The 13,965-nt window shown below is 35.7% G+C and overlaps 1 protein-coding gene across 12 annotated transcripts in view; it reads left to right on the top strand.

Annotated features, from left to right (window-relative positions):
• Tcf12 (transcription factor 12) overlaps positions 1-13,965 on the top strand; it is a 351,984-nt gene that overhangs the window by 333,519 nt on the left and 4,500 nt on the right. For 7 of the 12 annotated variants that reach the window (XM_076850834.2, XM_076850836.2, XM_076850839.2 and 4 more), the window contains 4 exons: positions 1,412-1,526; positions 2,433-2,613; positions 6,242-6,474; positions 11,168-11,321. In XM_076850834.2, coding sequence (XP_076706949.1) covers positions 1,412-1,526; positions 2,433-2,613; positions 6,242-6,474; positions 11,168-11,310 — 672 coding nt within the window. In that variant the 3' untranslated portion in view covers positions 11,311-11,321. The remainder of the gene's footprint in view (positions 1-1,411; positions 1,527-2,432; positions 2,614-6,241; positions 6,475-11,167; positions 11,322-13,965) is intronic. The other 5 variants (XM_076850837.2, XM_076850838.2, XM_076850842.2 and 2 more) reach the window with 1 other exon arrangement.

Genomic DNA, 13,965 nt, shown 5'->3' on the forward strand with positions numbered 1-13,965 from the left:
GATGGAAATGGGTTTGAGGACTATCATCTTTTTTTTTTTTTTTGTCTCTTCTAGTTCTAAGATTTTATAATTTTAATGCAGATGAAATTTATGTGATTCAGAAAAAAAGTTATAATCAATTCTTGAATATCCAAGAGAGCAGTGACAAAAATTATTCTTAGCAAATCCTCAAATAATTTTAAATGTATCTATGGAATACACTAAATGGAGTTTTAAAGAATGCATTAAAGATATGAAGAAGGGTTAAAGATAGATATTTCCTTAAAAGTATTGTGGAAGAACTGATATATTGTAATCAGGTCCACTGCCAAATGGCCTGTATTACCTAAAACTGCTTTGGTTCCTTTTGTTTAGCTCACAGGAAACCAAAGGATAAACTGGTGTAGGGATATTTATACTTCTTAGGGTAAAATCCATACAAAGTCATAAAAGATAAAAGCTTTATTAATTACTCAAGAGGGATTCAAAGCCTAACAATTTACTGGGATTGAAGGATTTATTGAAAAACAGTGGTTCTCGTGTATAACTCCAAGCAATAAACCTATTTAATTAAAGGCTTAATCTTCTAGTTGACACGTCTGCTACTGCTCTAATAAAAAGCTTCATCTATAACAAGTTTTTCTAAAAATATTGCAGTAGCTAAATGCTTGAGCTATTTTAATGCTTTACCTTTCAGGTTTTTGATTAAAGTTTAATGTAAACATATATTGCCATTTTTGTTGCCTGGCAAGGCAGAAGTTTGTTTACCTTAAATTCCTTCAGTTTCATACTGCTTTTGTCACTCTTAAAAAAATTTGAGGGGAGGTAGTTAGAGAAAGAAAAAAGTAAGATAACTGTATATGGGGGAGGCACACCAATGTTAAATACAATTAGTAGTTGGAATGTAGCTGTATTTTGTTAACTACAAGGTCACACATTTTTTAAATATTTAGGTAGCATATGAAGTAGACTTTCAGATTTATGTAGAATCAATAATAGACTTTTAGTGCTTTATGGTTTATAGAGTGTTTTTTTCTCTAAAAATTCTTTTGGCTTCTAACAACAATACTGTGGAATTTAAAAATTTGAAAGTTATTAATTTTTTTAGAGTAACATTTTGATTTGATTTAAAAGCAGTACAATATTTTAAAATTTTCATCAAAACCCAGAAAAGTCATCCAAAAAAAGTTGCTAAATTCAGATGAATGGTTCTGTTTTCTCTATTAAACCTGTAAAAGAATTTGGACAGAGTGGTTTATGGTAGCACACACCTTTCGTTCCAGCTACCTTGGTGGCTGAGGCAGGAGAATCACTTGAGCCTAGGAGACAGCCTGGGCAACAGAGGAAGACCCTGTCTCAATACCAACAACAAAGAATATGGATAGTTCTTGACCTCTTTTTTGTTTTTGTTTTTGTTTTGTTGTTACTTTAGGTTGGAACTCACCGGGAAGATTCTGTCAGTCTCAATGGCAATCATTCAGTCCTGTCTAGTACCGTTGCTGCTTCAAGCACAGACCTGAACCATAAAACACAAGAAAATTATAGAGGTAACTATAATCCGTTTTCAGCAGTAATAGAAAAAGCTATCATCTGGAACACTGTCACTTTCTCACTGTGTATCTAACATCTTTGAATCAAAAATCATCCCAGGTGGTAGAATTTCAGAGAGTAATATTGCTACATGAATATACATGATATTTATATATTTAGGATTCCTAAAAGATATATATTAATGGATAGATCCATATGTACACCATCATTTAGTATTTATTGGGTTTTTTTGTTTTGTTTTTGTTTATTTTTAACTTGTTCCTACTTCAGTCATGTCCCTTCCTTAATTATTGCCTCTCATGAGTGAGCTTGTGGTACCTAGAGGCAGTAAGAAAAATATTTCTGAGTATATTGAGAATTATGAATAATGGTAACTGTTGTTTATGTTTTTTTAAATTTCATTGAAGAGACATAATTTTGATAAAAGGGAAGCTGTTCTCAATGTTACAGTAGAGTCCATAAACAAGTACAAATATATTGGTAACATTAAAAGCCACTAATTTCTCCCAGTTATATTTAGCCATGATGCCTATTTTATTGTGTTTATGTGGGGAAATGTTAAGCTTATTTTATTTACCTTGGCAGCATCTTAAAAGTCTCAGGTTGGGCATAGTGGTGCATATGCCTAATCCTAGTGACTGGGGAGGCTGAGACAAGAGAATCTCAAGTTCAAGGCAAGCATAGGGAACTTTGAGGCCCTGTCTATATATAAATAGATATATAGATACATAGATAAATAGGGCAGGGATATAGCTTAGTTGTGGAATGCCACTAGATTCAATCCTAAGTACTGAAAAAAAAAGAAAGAAGTTAATTTCTAGTTTCTCATACCTTCACTTGTTAAATAGTATATGAAAGTGATTCTCATCTTTTATTTTCTGTTTCCTTTATCTCTTTGTTAGGTGGGTTGCAAAGTCAGTCTGGAACTGTTGTTCCAACAGAAATCAAGACTGAAAACAAAGAAAAGGATGAAAACCTTCATGAACCTCCTTCATCAGATGACATGAAATCAGATGATGAATCCTCCCAAAAAGATATCAAGGTCTCATCTAGAGGCAGAACAAGGTATTTGTTAGTATCCAGGTATTAAATTTCACTTGTTTGTTGTAGATGAAGTTGAAGGGTTTCGTGTATTTACTGCCAGCTATGTTCTAGATACTGTGTTGGAATTTTTATGTATGTTTATTCCATCATCCATAAAAGGGAGAAATATGAAGGCTTAACTCCAAAATTTTGTTCTCTATTCTACCACACCATTTTAGGGTCTGCATTGAAAAAAAGAATCACATTTCTTGCCTCAGTTTGCTTTTGGTCTATAAAACAATATAGGGGGGAAAATTGTATGGTACAGACATTTAGATATATTCAGGCAATAAATGTTCAATATGTTAATTTAAGAGCTAAGTATATGATAATACTCCTGTATAGTTTAAAGCAGGTGTCAGTGAACTTTGGCTTATGGGGCAATGCAACTCATTGCTTACTTCATAAATAAAGTTTAGTTGGAAAACCACCATACCCATTTGTTTTCATGTTGTCTATAGCTGTTTTTGCTTTACATTGACAGATTTTAGTAGTTATCATAGAGACCACATGGTTTACAAAACTGAAAATATTTACCATCTGGTCCTTTACAGAAAAGGTTGGCTGAGTCCTGATTTAAACAAAAATTTCAAAAAACTATGAAAAGAAAAATGCTCAATACAGACTGTTGTTGGGGAAACTTGTCTAGAAATTGGACTTGTCCTTACTTTTAAGTAGGGCTATAGAGATGTATTAGTTTCAAATGATTTCCAAAGTCTTTCTTCAGATTTTTCTTGCAATTCTACATTAAAATTAGATAATTTAGTATATTTGTAATACATCCTGTTTGTTAGTATATATCCATTTATCAATAATATGTGTACTTCACATGCAGATATTTCTATTTATAACATTGGTTTTGTGTGTGTGTTAAATTAAGGTCCAAAGGAGATTACAATGAGTATGGTAGATGTAACCAGAAGAAACAGCATGGTCCATTTTGCCATTCACATTCTTACAAGCTGCCTTTTTGCCTTTTGACATTCTTACTATTTTCAAAACTGAAATTTTTCTCTTGGAAAAAGTAATTTTTAAGGTCCTTTTGCTATCATTTTTAAAAAACCATTTTTTAAATTGCCAATGAACCTTTATTTATTAATTTACTTATATATGGTGCTGAGAATCAAACCCAGTGCCTCACACATGCTAGGCAAGCACTCTATCACTGAGCTACAACCCCAGCCCCCTATTGCTATCATTTTAATATACATTTTACTTAACTGATATCTACAATTGAGGAAGGAAGAACTAGATCCAGCAATCTAGAGACCACTCCTTTGAGGCATCTTAACTCTTTCATAGTTAAATTATTCAGAAAGAACATTAAGGGAAATAATTTTGTGTCCTTCCTCTTCATATATATCCTCATCTGCTACATCAAGAGTCAGGAAACCATCTGTAAAGGGTCAGAGAGTAATATTATAGGTTTTATGGGCCATATAGTCCCTGTCACAGGTACTCAGTTCTGCTTTTATAGCATGAAGGTAGCCAGAAATAATGTATAAGCCAGTGATCATGGCTATTTCAATAAAATTTTAGTTCCCAAAACAGCCAACCAACTCATAGCAATAGTTTATAGACCCATATTAGAGATCATCAGAAATCAAAAGGTAGTGTAACAAGTTAACAATTGTTAATACTAATTAATTATTGACCAGCATGACCTTTGGACAAAGTGAGGCTAACCTGGGTTTGAATTATGGCTCCATCACATATTGGACAAATGACCTTGGACAGTTATCAAAGTTCTTTGAGACCAGTTCCTCCTGCTCTAAGAAGAGACATTCTTAGAGTATTCTCTAAGGAACAACCTGAAAGTGTTGCATGTAAAAACCTTTTGCATACTTTGTAGCATGCAGTAAGTACTCCATTTACAAAGCTACTATAGTTTAAGTTATGATAATTTTAAGTATGCAATGTAGGTTTCCTTCCACAGAGTAATGATATGGTTTCTCATCATTACTAATAAGCTTTATGTTATAAGGAAGTCACTGATTTCCCTCTGTTTTATATTTACAGTCCAGTCCTTTTTTTATTTTTTAGTTTGAGACAGAACCTCACTAAATTGCTGAGGCTGGCCTCAAATTTGCCATCCTCCTGCCTTAGCCTCCTGAGTTGCTAGCATTACAGACGTGCCATTGTGCCAAGCAAGAAGTTGTATTTTTTAAGTTTTCCTAGAGATTCTGATGAGTGGCCACATGAGGACACCTTTGGGCTAGATGATCTTTAAAGGACCTTTTGAAGTTAAAGAGCCAGTGACTCTGTTATCAAAAGAAGACATTATAATTTCAGTTTTTTAAATTTACTTTTTCTTTTGTCTTTGTTTTTGTTTTGTTGTAGCGGGGATCTAACCTGGGGCCTCAGGCATGCTAGGTGGTCTCTCATGAAGCTAGGTCCGTAGTCCTGTCCTGTGTGTTTTCTGTAGCATGGGTTTTGGGAGGTTTTTGTTTGATTGGTTGGTTTCGTAGTGTTTTATGGTACTGGAGATTGAACCCAGGGCCTCATGCTTGCCAGGCAGTAGTTCCGCCACTTTAGCTACATTCCCAGCCCTTTTAAAAAATGTTTTATCTTGAGGGCTGGGGCTGTAACTCAGTTGCAGAGTGCTTGCCTAGCATATGCAAGGCACTGGGTTTGATCCTTAACACCATATGCAAATAAATAAAGGCATCTGTCCAACTACAACTACAAAAAGTTTTTTTTTTTTTAATATTTTGTCTTGAGACAGGGTCTCCTTAATTTCTCAGTCCAGCTTTGAACTTGCAGTCACTTCTAACCTTCCCAAGTACCTGGGTTTGCAGGTGTTTTCCACCATGCCTGGCTACAACATGGTTTTTTTGTTCATTTTTCTTTTGGGCCAGTAATTTTAAGGTATAATTCACATACCATAAATCGGGTATTCACCACCATTCCTGGCTTTAGCATGGAGACATTTTTATGCTAAAATGTACAATTAAAAATGTATCTGGGGGCTGGGGATGTGGCTCAAGCGGTAAAGCACTTGCCTGGCATGCGCGGGGCGCTGGGTTTTATCCTCAGCACCACATAAAAATAAAATAAAAAGATGTTGTGTCCACCAAAAACTGATAAATAAATATTTTTTTTTTAAAAAATGTATCTGAGGGGCCACAATTATAGCTCAATGGTAGAGCACTTGCCTAGTATGTGGGAGGCACTGGGTTCAATCCTTGGCACTACATAAAAATAAGTAAAGTAAAGGTTAAAAAAAATAATAATACAACTCTTTTTTTTTTTTTTTAATGTACATGGAGCTGGGCAGGGTAGTGCATACCTGTAATCCCAGCTACTTTGGTAGCTGAGGCGCGATTCTAAATTCAAGGCCAGCCTTAGCAACTTAGTTATACCTGGTCTTACCAGGGATGTAGCTCAGTGATAGAGTGCCCCTGGGTTCAATCCCCAGTGTTAAAAAATAAAAACATGTGGTAGAGTTTTGACTATATAATCTCATATCTGCACTGAAGAATGGAATGACTAGAAAGAAGTATACAATCATGTTAAGTACAGCTGTTACTCCTGTTTAGTCAATTTCATTTCTGTCTTTATAATCTTGAACAATCAGCATATTTTACTTGAAAGAAAGCTAATAGACCCTGTTATTGCTTTATTTCAGCAGTACTAATGAAGATGAGGATTTGAACCCAGAACAGAAAATAGAAAGGGAGAAGGAAAGGCGGATGGCTAACAATGCCAGGGAACGTTTGCGTGTGCGGGATATTAATGAGGCATTCAAAGAGCTTGGCCGAATGTGTCAGCTTCATTTGAAGAGTGAAAAACCCCAAACAAAACTCCTTATTCTTCATCAGGCCGTGGCAGTCATCCTTAGTCTAGAACAGCAAGTCAGAGGTAAGTGGGTACAGAAGAGATAAAAAGTGTTCTACTGACAGGTGGGCAGACCTTTCTGTTTCCACTAGTTGTATTGCTCACGCAAGTTATTTGTAAGTACTCCCAGTACTTCTGTCTCACTGTATTGGTCAGTAAATGTGCTTCCACAAACCAGTAGAGAGTAAGCCTGTGAAACAAAGCAGAAAACAGATAGCCTCTGCCTGCTGCTCAGCGTTAGTGCTTTGTGCCACTTTGTTCTCATGGACTCTTCCCTAAAGTGCTTTATTTACTTGTCTAGATCTGTCCTCCCCCCTAATCCTCCCTGACTTCCCTTGTTCTCTGTACTCCAAACTTGCAGACTTTACTCTGAAGCCTCTACTAGGACCTACTGGTTAGTTGGCTGCCTAATCATGGCTCCTGATGACTTTGCTAGATATGGATGTCCTTTACACCTGTGTCAGTAAGGTCTCAGGGCTTCCTCTTGATCCCTGATTAGGAATACCATAGACTTCCTGGAGTAGCACATACCAACATGCCTGTGTCTCTCTAAGGGCAAAAGTGTGAGGATTATAAAGGCTCAAACCCTGCTGACTTAAGCAACCATTCTGTTTAATTTTTCATGAACTTTGATGAAAACTAGAAGCTTTGGAACTTCATTATTTAACATGCATTAAAATCATACTTCTTCTGCACCAACCAGATGTATCCTAGACACTGAGCTATCAAATGATAGAAGCTTCCTGCCCTTGAAAGTTTCTACCATCATGTTTGTATTTTTGGATACCTGTATATGTTCTTATCAGATTTATGAATGTTTTATTCCAAGCCTTTTTGCAAGGAATTCATAAATGTGGCCCTGCTTTTCAGGCCCCACCAGTAGTCTTTCTTCATCGGAAGTTAACTCTTTCAATGAATATTTATGTTATATTTTATTTGAAGAAGGAAAAAAAAAGAATAGAGATGGGCAGATGTTTGAAAACTACAACCATCGGCCTTTATCATTGATTATAGAAAAAAGAGAGAACTTTTAGAAAGAGATAGTAGCAGTTACTTCATCTATTTCCCTCCAATATTTTTAGTGCATAAGGGTTATGTATGGATTATCTCGTGGATGATCAGCATACTACTAAAACCAAATACTTAACTCAATAAGCTCACATCTCTTCTGGCAATAATTTATACATAAGAGAACTATTAGGTTTTAAATTCCAATTTCCAGGTGAGTCTGAAGATAAATGAGCTAGGACATTGGTTACCAAATCTGGCTGGTCCCAGAATCACCTAAGGATTTTCTTTTCTCAAACAAATTTCCAATACCCCCCAGGAGATTCAGTTGGAATTAGAGAGTCAAAGATGAAAGAGTTGGCATATGCACTGATAATATTCCACTATAAGAACAGAAGAGAAAGTAGGCAATAGTGGATGAGACGAGTGGGGGAGGGGAAGCATGTAGGAAGGAAAATATATGGAGTAGTGGTACCTAACTTATTTATTTCCAAGTACCAAAAAATCCTAAGAGCACTCCTCTGTAGATTAGGATCTAATGTTGTGGGAAATATAATAATTTTTTCAAATGACCTAAAAGCATCATTATGAGATTTCAGAGCATCAGGGTTAGAAAGAATATCTGAAACCTTCTAGAAACAAAATTTAAATAGTTTGTAGAAAAAGTAACAAGAGTCAAATATCATCAGAGTTCTGGACACTAGTACTCCTGAATTCTAGGAGATAGTGGAACAGTGCTTCAAAACTCTGAGGAAAATCATTTTCACCCTAGAATTCCATACCTAACCAAACAATCAAAATAAAACAGAATAAAGATACTTCAGATATATAAAGACTTTAAAATTTTACCTCCCATGTACACTTTTTCAGAAGGCCTCTGGAAAGTTGGCTTAGGCCAAATAAGACACAATCAACAAAACTAAGGTATGAGATCCAGAAAACAGAACTTAACACAGGAGAGAAGCTAAGAAAAATCCCATGACAAGAGCTCCTAAATCTAAGGGCTGGGGTAGAACAGTGGTAGAACACCTGCTTCTCAGTGTGAGGCACTGGGTTCAATCCTCAGCGCCGCATAAAAATAAATAAATAAATAAATAAATAAATAAATTGAATATATTGTGTCCATCTATAACTAAAAATATATATATAAAAGAGAGAGCCTAGAAAAAAAAAAAAAACCTACTGGACCTAGAAAACATTTCATTCATTGAAGACAGAAGATGCTTATCTGAAGAGAAAAGATTTTCAGGGAGAGAAAATAGGATTAATAGATGACATGATGTGTTTGAGATTGTAGGAAGATACATTGATAGGTGTCTGTTAGATCTGTTGGAGTATTAAGTAGGGGATAGGTAACTCCACATCATGTACAACCCATAAGAATAGGATCCTAATTAGAATAAGTTATACTCCATGTATGTACAATATATCAAAATACACTCTACTGTCATATATATCTAAAAAAGAACAAAAATAATATGAGAAGTAGGTGATAGGATTAGCATTACTAAAAAAAAAAGCAAGTTGTGAACTACTGGGAAACCTGTTTTATAAGTAAGGAAACTAAAATTCTTGATTTAGCAAGTATCTTCATATAGTCACAATAACATAAATATTTAACTAGTCATAATAATGTAAAAAATGGCTGTAAGCTGGGCATGATGGCACACTTTTGTAATCCTAGCTACTAGAGAGGCTGAGGCAGGAGAATCACAAGTTTGAGATTAGCCATGTAACTTAGACCCTATCTCAAATAAAAAAATAAAAAGAGCTGAACATGTAGTTTAGTAGTGAAGTACCTGCCTAGTAAGCTTGAAGCCCTGGATTTAGTCCCCAGTACAAAAAAAAAAAAAAAAGGAAAGTGACTACTGAGTGAACCAGAAATGCCACTGTAAACACGTTGAGAAGATGGCATTGTAATACTGCCAAATCTTCAGCTTTATACCCAACATCAAGAGATAGAATTCCTCTAATGGAAATGTGGGAACACAAGCGAACATGCCCTGAAGGTAATGTTGGACTTCTGCTTTAACATCTCTATCAGATCTTTCTGGCTACACAACACATATTTCCATGGATTGCTCACACACACCAAGAGGTATAAAAGTGTAACCCTAGCCTTCACCTTGTCTGACTTAAAGCTACATATACTTATATTTCCTAGAGTCTGCTATAGTATTCTTACTTTTACAACTCTGAAGTGTCCTTTGTCTTACTTTGGAAACTATAAGATCTTGCCCAACTTGTTGAATTTTTCATCCTTTCCAGCTGTTTTAATCATGCATCCTAGATTCTGGTATGACACAGAGTCAAAGTTAGCTAAGAGCATATTCCATTATAGGGGAAATGTGAGCCTCTCTCACATGAAAAAAATTTTAAATCTCACTTTTTCCCCTTAGATTTTTACCTGTAAATTTAACTTCTCTCGGTCTCTCTGGTCATGATATGAGACTGTCACCTCCACAGGGCCATGACACATAACAAAGACAAAACTCTTCTTATTGATCAGAGGTACAGTTACTTGTCAAAAAAGCTCTTGGGCAGGAGTGTAACTCTGTGATAGAGCACATCTTACCATGCACAAAGCCTTGGGTTTGATCCCCACCTCCTCAGAAAAAAGTAAACAGAAAGAGCTGGGCACAGTAACACACACCTGTAATCCTAACAACTAGGAGGCTGAGGCAAGAGGATTCCAAGTTCGAGGCTAGACTCAGCAACTTAGCAAGAACCTGTCTCAAAATAAAAAGAACTGGGAAGGTAGCTTAGTGGTAGAACACCTGGGTTCCATTCCTAGTACCACAGTAAATAAATAAATATATAAGCTCTTTATATTATTTTAGAGCATTTTTAATCAGTTTATAAAAATATGCATAACAAAGAAGGACTATATCAGTAGTAGTTATGGGCTAGATATCATGTGCTTTAAAATTTTATTCTTTTGGTAAAACCCAATTTCTTAACCTCTTTTGAAAATGCGTACATTTCTAGGCACAGTAACACATGCCTATAATCCCAGCAGCTTGGGAGGCTGAGGCAGATGGATTGAAAGTTAAAAACCAGCCTAGCAACTTAGCGAGACCCTAAGCAACTAAGTAAGACCCTGTCTCAAAATAAAAAGGAAAGGAGGGAGAAAGAGAATGAGGGCGGGGGAGAAGAAGAAAATGCCCACATCAGGGGTTCCATCCAGGCTTCTTTGCTATCTTAGGTGGTAAGGATTTCACCACCATTGAATGACAGCTAGCAATAGAAAGAATTACTCAGTCATCTTCTACATATAAAAGCAGAAAAATAGGGTGTGCATTGATTTCTCTTTCTCTTAAGTTAGAAATGTACTATCTCTTATTTTATCATTTTCTATACTGGTAAAGGTCTAGATAAGGCACAGATGTCTCTCTCTGAGTACATAGTTGATTTCAGCTTTCATATCAATTCATTGTGCCATGTCTAATGAGGACTCTGAGGAGACTTGGTCAACTAATAACAACACTTGCCAAAAAGTGAAGAGTAGCATGATGATTTAGATCAAATCAAACCCTAAAAGACTAAATCAAAAGCAGAAAATGAAGAAAACACAAATGGTCACTAAGAATTTGAATCTGGTGATTCATTTAATGCTGAACTTCGGTGGGAGCACACTGTGGCTACCTCTGTGTAATGGCATTTAGTATGGGATGGCCATAATGATAACAGTTCTTTCCTCTTGTTTTAGAGAGGAACTTGAACCCCAAAGCAGCCTGCCTTAAGAGAAGGGAAGAAGAAAAAGTTTCTGCCGTATCGGCAGAGCCGCCAACCACGCTGCCAGGAACCCATCCTGGGCTTAGTGAATCTACCAACCCTATGGGTCATATGTAAACATCAGCCAGGTGAGTACAGCTTTGAGAAAAAAAGTACAAAGAAATCACTTAAGATGCATCTTAGATTGGGTTAAAATCTTTGAACAAAGTTTTCTGTTGGGCATTGGCCTTTGCAAAGGTCATATATAATTTAGAGTATAGAGTACAGCAGTTTGCCTTTCTCTTATCTAATTAGAGAGCCAGTGGCATTTTATATTATTCTCTTCTAAGTTTTACAGTGTCCTATAATTTATTAAGAAATGTTGGGGGCTGGAGTTGTGACTCAGTGGTAGAGCGCTTGCCTAGCAAGTATAAAGCACTGGGTTCAATCCTCAGCACCACATAAAAATAAATAAATAAAATAAAGATATTGTGTCCATCTATAACTAAAAAAAAAAAAAGAAAAGAAAAAAATTTTTTAAAAGAAAGAAATGTTGGATATTCTGTTCCAAGTCATCTTGTGTACTCATTCCTCTCATGAATATTGTTGTGATCCTAGTAGAAAATAATGCAGTGACTCATTCATCAGAAGGTATTTTTGTTCCCACTCATACTCCTTATTCTTCTATTCAGAAATGCTTGACTTTATCAGCAAGCAGTTTTCTGCTAATCATCCATGTCTTTGTCATGAATTTTCTACACATGAAAGAGTTACTGCTTACTTCCATTTGGCTCAGTAATACAAGTTTGTAATACACACCTTCCTTCCCCTTGTAAGCACATCATTTAATACCTCTAGAATCTGTCAGTGAATGTGAAGATGTTACATGATACAACCAGAATACTCTTCTCTCTAGTGGAGTTTTATTTGTGGAAAGACTATTCTTTCTGCCCACCCCACCCGGGATTCTGGGTATCAAACTCAGGTCTCACACATACTAGGCAAGTGCTCTACTACTGAGCTCCATCCCCAACCTGAAAGACTTGTTATTTTTTGTCTTCCCTTCATGGACTAAACACATCTTTGTGATTTTTTTTTTTTTAACCATACAATACAGTCACATTGGTATCTAAGTTGTAAGGTTAATATTTAGAAAGCTCAAATTAGTAGACTGTAATTAAATATTTGCAGCAGTAGCATTTTATCTAGTAGTATAGAGTAAGAATAGAACTACTGGCTGGAATTGTGGCACAGTGGTAGAGTACTTGCTTAGCATGCATGAGGCACTGGGTTCGATCCTTAGCACCAGATAAAAATAAATAAAGGTGTATTGTGTCCATCTACACCTAAAAAAAAAAAAGCAATAGAGCTTCTAACATAATTTTTATATGCTGCCTTAAGCAGTATTTTAAATCAACAGATTTAAAACAGTAAAAAGCAGATGGTAGAAAAGTAAAATAGGAAAAAATATATTCATTTGGTCTGCTTTCTGGCTTTATCGTTTTGAGCTGAAAGTCTGGAATTTAATTGAATATTTACTAAACTGCAAATACTAGTCAGTAACTCACCTTTTTCTGAAGGATTTGGTGCTAGCCAACACTACTGGGATCAAACTACATTACAATTGAAATTTTCATTTTGGGAAAAAGGGAGGAAGAGCCAATATATGAGTTAAGTCAATTGTAATAGTAACATTGGCATACTGGAGAAAACGCCAAACCGCTTCCCCCACAAAAAATATCAGTAGTCCAATAGATTTTCATGACAAAGAGACTTTAGGCAAGAGTTTGTTAATTTGCAGATCCTCTAAAAGCCAAGCCATTATTTTATATTCTGTGAAAAATATAAAATACTATGAAAAAGTTAAGTTCTCTTATTTCATAAATAAGCTTTGATGTTTTAAAATAAAAGCATATCACTATTTCTCAGTGAAAAGTAATTCCTAAATTGATAGATCATTTCAAAGAAAAGTGAGGAGAGGTAACTTCATATGCTCAAATCCCAGTACCCACCACTAGGCTATGTAAAAGAACACTTGACATTCACACTCGGTTTTATCTCAGACCCTGGGTTTTATTTTTTCTTGTGTCTATTCAGTTTTGTTGTACCTATTTTATTTTATTTTTTTCTTACCCAGTCTCCCACTAGCTTTACCCCTTAACTCTGTCTCCCTATCTCATTTCTCTTTTCCTTGTTGACTTCCTGATCTCTTACTACTTCTGTGTTTCATTTTGCTTTCATATCTTCTACCCTTATCCTTTTCCATAATGTGGATATTCTTTTACTTAATTAAAATTTTAAAATAAATTTCAAAAGGCTTCAAGATTATGAGACATGCTATCAATACACTTTATTCCATTGATTTTATAGGCTGTTCTTAGAATATGTCTTATGTTGCTACTATCTGGTTTTACATGTTAACCTGTTAATCTTCAGTTCTTTGTAAAACTGGAGAACAGATTAAAACCAGCAAAAGATTTGGCAGCAAGAAAACTGCTACTATAATCAGAATGACTAAGAAATGACCACAGAGTGTCTGGTTATAAAAATATAAGAGCTGGGCACGATGACGCATGCCTATAATCCCAGCAGCTCAGGAGGCTGAGGCAGGAGGATCTCAAGTTCAAAACCAGCCTCAGCAGCAGTGAGACATTGAGCAACTCAGTGAGACCCTGTCTCTAAATAAAATACAAAATAGAGCTGGGGATGTGGCTCAGTGGTCGAGTGCCCCTGAGTTCCATCCCTGGTAACAAAATTCATACACACACACACACACACACACACACACACACA

The sequence above is a fragment of the Callospermophilus lateralis genome, chromosome 3 (genome assembly GCF_048772815.1).
Source record: "Callospermophilus lateralis isolate mCalLat2 chromosome 3, mCalLat2.hap1, whole genome shotgun sequence".
Classification (NCBI taxonomy): domain Eukaryota; kingdom Metazoa; phylum Chordata; class Mammalia; order Rodentia; family Sciuridae; genus Callospermophilus; species Callospermophilus lateralis.